Source organism: Macrobrachium rosenbergii, chromosome 21 (genome assembly GCF_040412425.1).
Source record: "Macrobrachium rosenbergii isolate ZJJX-2024 chromosome 21, ASM4041242v1, whole genome shotgun sequence".
NCBI classification, from domain to species: domain Eukaryota; kingdom Metazoa; phylum Arthropoda; class Malacostraca; order Decapoda; family Palaemonidae; genus Macrobrachium; species Macrobrachium rosenbergii.
In genome coordinates this window covers 45,029,273-45,039,272 of record NC_089761.1, presented here as the reverse complement: position 1 = coordinate 45,039,272, position 10,000 = coordinate 45,029,273, and the positions used below count along the sequence as shown (strand labels likewise).

The 10,000-nt window shown below is 36.8% G+C and overlaps 1 protein-coding gene across 1 annotated transcript in view; it reads right to left on the bottom strand.

Annotated features, from left to right (window-relative positions):
* Positions 1-10,000, bottom strand: part of LOC136850110 (myosin-14-like) — an 81,024-nt gene that overhangs the window by 39,651 nt on the left and 31,373 nt on the right. Inside the window, exons 2-3 of the mRNA XM_067123659.1 lie at positions 8,963-9,152; positions 7,366-7,548 (exon numbers count right to left, since the gene is read on the bottom strand). Of these exons, the coding sequence (XP_066979760.1) occupies positions 7,366-7,548; positions 8,963-9,152 (373 nt within the window). The remainder of the gene's footprint in view (positions 1-7,365; positions 7,549-8,962; positions 9,153-10,000) is intronic.

Below are 10,000 nucleotides of genomic sequence, written 5' to 3'. Positions count from 1 at the left end.
GTAGGTAGAAGAGAGTCCAGACTAGTTGCCCATAGCAGTACCAAAAATGCAAAGTAGTATCTATGAACCCTTACAGAAACAGTGTTACAAAAACAGGAATACACACACACACACACACACACACACACACACACACACACACACCATTTTACAAAATCCATGGAACAAATGAATCTCTGGTTGCGTTTAAACCTCTTGGATATCAGCCTCATGAAGGCCAAATAGGATAAGTCGTCTAACGTACGGTAAGCATAAACGCAATCCACAGCGAGTATTTAATAAACAATCTTACGTATTGCGCTGTTCGTGCGCTAAATATTCGTTCTGATCGTGGCTGAGACTAACGTTCATCCGATGCATTGAGTTACTGGGATGCCACTGGCAGTCCCGGACGAATCACTTTGAAATGAAACGATGGAATCTGAAATCGGCGTCAGCTGGAAAACGGTGGGCGACATGTGGCATGCGCGAGGGACGTTTCTCTGCTGTTTTAATTTTTTATTCTTTTTCATGTTATTGCTTATATTCTGCCTCTTTTTTTATCTGAGAGAGAGAGAGAGAGAGAGAGAGAGAGAGAGAGAGAGAGAGAGAGAGAGAGAGAGAGAGAGAGAGAGAGAGAGAGATTTTTCTTTGAACTGCACAGTCGGGCAGATGGAGTGTGAACGAAGCTGGTGTATAAGTGTTCGTAAGGAGTTCAGCGGAGGCCAGCTGTTGCATACTGACTTTGACTTGCAACAGAATGATTAAAATGATCACAATAATTTATCATGAATCGAGGCTGCGTGAAGAGGAGGTAAAACGTGCCCCTGTTTTTCGGGGAGCGAAGGAAGTCGAGGGCAGAGAGAGAGACGGAGAGAGGGAGAGAGAGAGAGAGATTGAGGGGTGATGCTGAAGAGGATGGAGAATATACATATAACAGCAAGTCATCTCGTCAGCGTAGGGAGAAAAGGGTTAGGATCTGGGGTTAGGCAAGAGGATGAAGACGGAGGATGTAGTCAAGGGGGCAAATTGCGAGAGTACTGCCAGCCTCCAACAGTCGTTGGAATGAGTAAACAAAAGACTTCTTTTTTAAACAACAGTTTGCCAAGCCATTTCAACAATTTGGTACCGGGAGAATTTGAGCGAATTTTGCAAGTAAGTAGATGAGGAGAAATCAGTTAGTAGAGATTAAAAAATATACTTGTTAAATTAACGTATGCTCTGCAATAATTGAACTGCATAAATCTACGAATCAGTCTCTATAACACAGAAGTGTTCGAGTGAATAGAACCCTATTTCTGGAAGTTATTTCCTTTCGTCGTAAAAGTAATCTGCCGTAAAAAAGGGGGTTTCTTGAATCCAGATCAGTGCGAGGGAGTGACATTGTCCGCACAATATCCCCATCAAGAAGCTGAATAGAAGGTATATCCAGGTGCCCCTACTAGTCTCACTGGCGCCCCTGGGTATTAGTCAGGGATACAAAAGCGTCCCCCGAAGTCCTCTGAAGGGCGTAGCATTCCTTCTGGCATCAGGAACCTTTTTTTCTATACGTTTTCTACGAATAATCGCCTAAAATGAAGCTTGGCGTAGATGGCTTTGCAAACTTGAGGCCATTCCAGACTTGTGGTTCAGTGAGGAAATTTGTCCTCTGTTCGGAATCGTTATTTTGTTACGCCCTCAGAATAATAAGGGTAACGTGTATGTTTCTTCGATAATATTAAGATCTATATACCCACGAATTAATTCTTGTTTTCGTTGATTATTTTTATATCCGCTTACCCTTGAGTCTAATTCCATTCTAAAATATTTTCGTTAGTGGCATTCAGAATTTTTTTAATGTTTAATCCGAATCGGAACAACTTCGGAGATAAAAGGTTCGCGCGACGTCATTCCAGTGGGATTTAGCATAAAAGGATCAATGGTCGGTCAAATAATCAGACAGAGTGAATGGCCAGTTGAAAATAAGAGCCCCCACAACAACCCCACCCACTCCCCGTGTCCTTCCTCCCCCTTGCTTAAAGGAAATCTAGATGCAAAACCCATTAATCACAACCCACAACAGCTATGCCACAGAATACCTTGAATGACCATCAAGATGCTTCTTAGACCAATGGTACCCTGTTGCCCTAAATGACCAAGGGCAAAAGGCGCCTTGCAGTCACTCGTATTTCTTTAACATACCCTCTCCCAGCCACCCAACCCCAGGAGTAGGTCCTAGCAGCCTCCCTCACACACACACACTCTCTCCTTTTCCCCATCTTTGTAATCGGATTAAGTGGCCACTGGATCCACTCAACACCTGGAACCGCACCGGCACTTTCTGGACAGCTCTAGGTCAGACGAGAACCCACGTTTCTTTAACTCTCTCTCTCTCTCTCTCTCTCTCTCTCTCTCTCTCTCTCTCTCTCTCTCTCATCTTCATCTTACACGACATAATTCCCATTACAGATCTTGATTCGTGGTTGCATATAGGCGGAAGTAATAAAATTAGTTAAAGTGTACTTTAGAAACCCCATGTGATACGTTCTCTATCTGTCTATCTAACTTGAAGAAATGAGTGTCAATGGTTTATGTGTTACATAAACATTATATATTAACAGAGAGGCGAATGAATATTTAACGTAGTGTATAGCAGGGAGGAAAGCTACATCATCGCTCAGTACTAAGGAAGTATTTTGAATATTGAAAGTCAAAAGGTGCATTTATCTTTCTAGTCTTCATCTCGACAGTTTTTTCTTTTTCTTCATAAATCTATATATATATATATATATATATATATATATATATATATATATATATATATATATATATATATATATATATATTGTGTGTGTGTGTTTATATATATATATATATATTATGTTATATAGGTATAAATACTGAATAAAATTGGCCTGCATAAAAGAGAAAGAAGATGACAGTTATGAAGAAATACAATTTTTATATGTTTCATGACATTCTTATAACATTAGATGGATTAATTTTTATCATTAATTATAGATAATTGCTCAGGATATGATAGGTTTAGTTCTGCATCATAATTTTGTTTCTATTGCCTTGAATAACTCTAAGCATATCAGTGAAAGTTAAAATAATTATTACCACTGCTCTTTTTGCTGAATATTTTTCTTACTTAATTGTGGCAAACCTGTTAGTCTCTCACATTTGACGTTAATTCCAGCGAATTTCATGAAATTTCAAAGCCAGTCCTTACGAAGCTACTAATATCAAATCTTCATTTTAATCTAAACTATCAAGTCCCCCGTAGGGTGTTAGTGCCGTCAGTGAACCTCATGTGGTGCGCTGTAGGCATTAGGCGTTACTTAATGTTCTTTGCAGTGTGCCTTCGGCCCTTAGCTGCAACCCCTTTTACTGTACCTCCTTTCATAGTCTTTCTTCCAGCTTACTCTCCACCCTCTCCTAACAGTTGATTCATAGTGTAACTGCGAGGTTTTCCTCCTGTTACACCTTTCAAACCTTTTTTTGTCAAACTCCATTTCAGCTCTGAATGACCTCATAGGTCCCACTGCTTGGTCTTTGGCCTAAAATCTATTTTCAGTTCAATTCAATATCAAATATTCACTTTAAACTAAACTACATGCTAAACAGATTTTCATCGACCGTTAATCATCCACTTTTAAATTTTCCAATTTTATCCGAAATGCGGAACCCAAAGAAGCACATTAATTACCCGAAAGGAATCACCGAGTCATTTTCCTTTTTCCGTTTTCAATTACCTGCTTTCAATTATATACTGCCTTTCCCTCGCGAAAATTAATTGGACGAGAAATTGGATGCTGGAGTGTCCCAGTTCCCCAGTGCCATTTGCCGAAATTGGCCGGGTCCTTTTAAGGTCAGGTAACAAGGATCAGTATCTATTTTAATTAGATTTGCCTGGTCTCTTCAGCCAGGTGTCCCTTGGGTGACCTTTCAATGATGTCAATTACTCAAAGAATTTCATTTATCACCTTTGTCCTTTTTTTGAAGATTAAATTATTTCCTTTCTTCAGATATTGACGCTTGGTAGGTTTATTTAGTGAGAATGAAGTAAATTCGTGGGAAATTAATTTTTACATAAAAAGAATAAGTACGATATTAGGTTTTTGAAGCATGAGATGGCGTAGAAATGGCAAGAATATAGAGTTCTTGATACATAAACGGGAATCAGAGTTCTAGAAACGGTTATTTCTCAGACTTACCATCGCCAACAGATGCTCCTAAAGAAATTATTTTAAATAAATAGATAAATAAATATACATGCATTATATATATATATATATATATATATATATATATATATATATATATAAATTATATATATATATATATATATATATATATATATATATATATATATATATATATATATATATATACATTTATGTATATATATTTATATATACATATGTATATATATATGTATGTGTGTGTATAAGAAGAAGAAGAAGAAGAAGAAGAAGAAGAAGAAGAAGAAGAAGAAGAAGAAGAAGAAGAAGAAGAAGAAGAACTTTCCCTACGTTCGAGCTGCATTTTATCACTTTCCGAATCTTACAAGAGATAAATAATGGAATCCAGTAATTTTATTTTTTCCTTTTAATGTTTTTCGGTGGAAAATCAATTAGCAGCCTGACACTTCTATCTTAGGCTCACGTCAAGGTTTGTTAAAAAAGGCCTCCCACACAGCCGCCGCAATCTCTCTCTCTCTCTCTCTCTCTCTCTCTCTCTCTCTCTCTCTCTCTCTCTCTCTCTCTCTCTCTCTCTCCTTTCCCACGCTGACGCTTTAAAACGGAGACGCAAGGGTAGATACATTTATAAAGACAAATCTGTTTTTGTCAATGATGCATTTTCTGTTGAAAATAAATCCAATAAGAAAAGAAATTCCCAGGTAATTAGGAGACCAGATTAAATGTATTTTTCACATTCAGAACCTTAATCTAAACCTAAAGAAACCAAGAGGCATTGTTGTTATTATTGTTTTAAAATCTTTCGAAAAATAAGCGACAAACTAAACCAAGAGAAGAGGGCTGTAAAATACAAATGGTGATTGGTAGAAACTAGCGGGACGTCACCAAGAACACTCATAAATGGTTGATGTTTTATTGACGGCATAATGGACTCGTTGATGAGTGAAAATGACGGGATGTATTGCCAGTGTCGATCAAACACCTAAACACAGGTGTTCCGAGGGCAATTAGTCAGAGGAGGAAGAAGGAAAACAAGGGGGAGGGTGGGTCCCAGATGGGTGCTAGAAGATGCAAAAGGTTGGAGGTTCAGTCGAGATGAATATTTCACGGATGGTTGATTGGCTCCCTGTGTTGGCTGCCTGGTAATTTGCTGTGACCCATTGCTAAAACCACTGTTTCCTTTAAGATCTCTTGTAAATTTCTGAACTAAAATGCTGTGTTACGATTCTGCGAGTGGGTCTAGTCAACTACAGTACGAAATATTTGATTGATGCATGCATGCGTGAGTTGAACCATAAAAGTGCGTCCAAATGTTCGGGAAAGTCGAGTAGTTAAGAGGTCATTGTGGCAGTCAGATTTATATATATATATATATATATATATATATATATATATATATATATATATATATATATATATATATATATATATATATATATATATATACATATATATACATTATATATATGTGTGTGTGTATACGAACAGTATATATATATATATATATATATATATATATACTGTATATATATACACATAATGTACAGTATATTGATCATTAGACAGAGAACAAACCGCCAAACCAAACTCCAGGTACAACCTGTAACAGACCACCCACATATGAAAGACCCAAGCCAATAAATAATCTCTCTCTCTCTCTCTCTCTCTCTCTCTCTCTCTCTCTCTCTCTCTCTCTCTCTCTACGATGAAGTTGTCAAACCGTAAACAAAAGCAACTTCTCCCTCCCTCCCTGTCTCGTCCTCAAGGTTTGTTGCCCAAGGGAGCGGCGAAACAAAGAAGCCATAAACACCATAACGATAATTCAGACTATGGTTTAACAAACCCGATGTCAATGCGTGACGTCATTAGGCTCCTGCTACGTCACTGGGACGCGATGGAACGATGTCTGAAGTGTAGGTGGGGGCTCGAAAGCGTGAGAGAGAGAGAGAGAGAGAGAGAGAGAGAGAGAGAGAGAATGATTTTGAATAATTGAAAAGGAGAGAATTTCAGAAAGCAAATAAATTTTTTCGAGACTTTGTGAAAAAAGAGTTGGTTTTATCGTTAAAAATTTCCACCATTTCTTTTAGGGAACTTTTACAATTAGGAATTTAAAATTTTTTTTTTTTTGTCAAATGCAGGGTTTTCAGTTCCAAGAAAATGAGATTATGGAAAATGTTTCTTTTTTTAGCATACGAGAAAACGCGAATTATAAAACTTGTTCTACCGAATTAGCAGACGGACAGATTGAGGTGCTAAAGCTTTTGGAATATAGGAAAGATCACAGGTGCTTAATCGATGATCCGATATTGAAAAACTAAAGATTATTTCGCTCGTATTTCTGTTATTTGATAGATGAGTGCTCTTTATTAATTTTGTTGGGACAGGGAAAGAGATCTTAAGGGGATATCATGAATTATGGATCTGGTAATACTACAAAAAATTGGTATTAAGTCGTCCAGTGGAATGTTTCTCTCTCTCTCTCTCTCTCTCTCTCTCTCTCTCTCTCTCTCTCTCTCTCTCTCTCACACACACAAATGAATGTTGAATAAGAATGCGATGCTTTCTCTCTCCCTCTCTCCTTCTTCCCCCCTCCCCCTTTATGCAGAGGTGAGAGGAAGTGAAAATCCTTCCTGAATTGTGGGAAAATGATGAGATTACCACCAACTGACCAGTTTGCAATCATAATGGCGGAAAGGATGAAGGGAGGCCACAGAATGGTTTATAGTGGGAAGTGCACAGGAAGGAAGAGGCAACGCCGATGAAATTGCCCTTATCAGATTGTGTATGCATGGCGAAGGGGGGCGGGGGTGGAAGGGAGAGAGAGAGAGAAATAGGAAGTAGTGCATTTGCATTGCGTTCATTCATTTCTTTGTAAGGTTTTTCAAACACAAAATTGACAGAATCCTGGTGCGCTTCTCATTCAAAATTTTACGAGGCAAATTTATACAAATTTTGTCCCAGTATGAAAAATATAAAGCCAGACGTTTGATGAATATATAACGGAAATGCATCGTCCCATTTACATCACGTGTGCGGATTGAATTGTTAACTTAATGTTTTTATCATATAATTTAAAAAAGTTAACATACATTATTTTAGTTAAAATATCCTATACATTTATTTAGTCTTATACAATAAGGTAGTTTATGTCTACAACCTTACAAAGAAATGTAGATGTTACAAAATAATATCGAATACATACCTCCGTCCTGACAGCTGCCACTTGGCCCATGGCATGGTGCAAATCCTCCGAATTTCTGGCGAGGTCCTCCTGGAGGGTCTTGGAGGTGGCGGCCGCAGCCTCGGCCTTCGAGGTAACTCCCGCCATAGTTCCTCTGAGGGCCAGGACGTCCTTCGTCACCGTCAGAAGGCGAGATTCGACCTCCTGAGGAGGAATGATTAGATTACCAAGAATAGGATATATATATATATATATATATATATATATATATATATATATATATATATATATATATATATATATATATATATATATATATATATATATATATATATATATATATATATATATAGATAGATAGATACATACATACATAGATATATATATACGTACATATATATATATATATATATATATATATATATATATATATATATATATATATATATATATATATATATATATATATATATATATATATATATATATATATATATATATATATATATATATATATATATATATATAATCGTAATTATCGGATTAAATTACCTTTTTGAAATGTAATCTTTAATCATAAAAGGGCCAATTGATGGGTTTCTCTCAGGCAGCCTACTAATGATGGTTAATAATTTTTACAGTAAGTACCCTGGACTTCTGATTCAAATACATCTTTCTTTGTTTTAATTTTTAACATTATTCTTCTAATGTAAGTTGCAATTTTGTAATCGTTGATTTTTTTACGAGATTATAATTTTTCTCATTTTTGGAGAAAGGTGGTCTTCAAAGAAGGATACTAAGGACATAAAGTGAGAAAAACATAAGATGAGTAGCTACCAAACAACGAGCGTGATTTATCTTGATTGAAGAACAACTTCTCAAAACTAATGATACCTCCGGTAATATTCTAACCAATCTTACCGCCGAGTTCCCTTGGCACAACTCTCCCCCAGGATAATTTCACACTCGTCATGAATATTCAAATTTTACCCTGCGGTCATTTGACAATCGACTGAACGAAATAATGGGTTTCAAAATAAGCTTATTCTTTTTTCACTTTCAACTCCGTAAACATCCAGGACTTGTCCCCGGGCTATATTTTTACATCTGAAGTTGCCGACGACTCAGCAGCAGGAAGTAAGCAACATCATCGGTGATTGCGGGTCGTGTCAAACAAAACAGCCTCGAAATGCGCAACAGAAGGAAAAAATGTTTTTTTTTTGTCGGTGTTATTGTTTTGAACTGTTGCGCTTTGAGGGGATAGATCGTCCGATGTCATTTTCTTTTGCAGAAACTGAATATTTACTTGCATGAGACATTGGTGGTCAGAGTACTCCTTTTTCGAACTATATTTGTTTTTGGTATAGACGAATGTCAGTCTCATTACCTGCAAACCGCATGAGCGATATTATTTTTATTATTATTACTCAGAGGATGAAACCTATTCATATGGAACAAGCTTCTAAAGAACATATTGTTTATTAGGAAGAAGTAAGAGGAAGTAAAGGGAAATAACATAAAGAAATAATCCCACTTATTAATAAAGACAAAATAAATGAATAAATGGATAGAAGCCATACTTGATTAGTTAAATGAAAAAGCTGATAGATCCTCTCACCTGTTTATCGTGCATAGCCTGCGTGACGTTGAGCGACTGCTGCAGATCCACCACGGAATCCTGAAGGCGCTTGATGTTGTCTGCGACCCAGGTCGCCGTCACCGCCTCCCTCTGCTCGTGGGCCTTGACCTGGGCTGCGCTGGCTTCACTCTCGGTCGCCCGCGCGCTCTTCAGGCGCTGGACTTCGGATCTGCAAGTGACACAAGGGAGGAGAGTGTCAGGTTAGCTTCACAAGGGTGGAAAATAGTCTCATTCAAGAGAGAGAGAAAAAAATTCTGCCATTTGCGAATCCAGAAAAAAATTCTGCCATTTGCGATTCTAGAAAAAAATTCTGCCATTTGCGATTCTAGAAAAAAATTCTGTCATTTGCGATTCTAGGAAAAAATTCTGCCGTCAAAAGTTCTTTGATATCTACAATAAAATTCGTATGCAGAATAACAAAATTCCATTTAAAATCCATTATATTCTTTAAAAAACAGAGAGAAAAATATCCTAATATTTTTAGGGGATGTAAAATAATCCCGTTTGATGAAAACCTGATTATGACAGTTTATGTAACAGGAGAGGAGAGTGTCAGTTCAGCCTTCTGAGGGAAGAAGATAACCTCATTCAAGAGAGAGAGAAAAATTCTGCTCTGACCATACCTCTGGGTACAAGTCCAGCCAAATGTTCTTTGATAACTACAATAAAATTTGTATGCGGAATAACAAAGTTCCTTTTAAACCCCATCAAAATCTTTAAAAAAAAATAGAAAGAAAACCATCTTAATATTTTTAGTGGATGGGAAATAATGCCATTTGATAAAAAAATTCTGATTATGACAATTTACACACGCTTGCTGATCCCAAACGCGATTAGAATATCTGATGAACAGAAGAATTACTTTATGCAAAATAGTAAAATATAATATTGTATCCTGTTGCAGTCTTTAAAAAAAATAGGGAGGATATTGTTTGAAATATAGTTCTCCTGCTCATTTAATTCTGAGTTTACTACTTTTTTCATGTATGAAGCGGGAAGTCTGAGACCATAAATTCT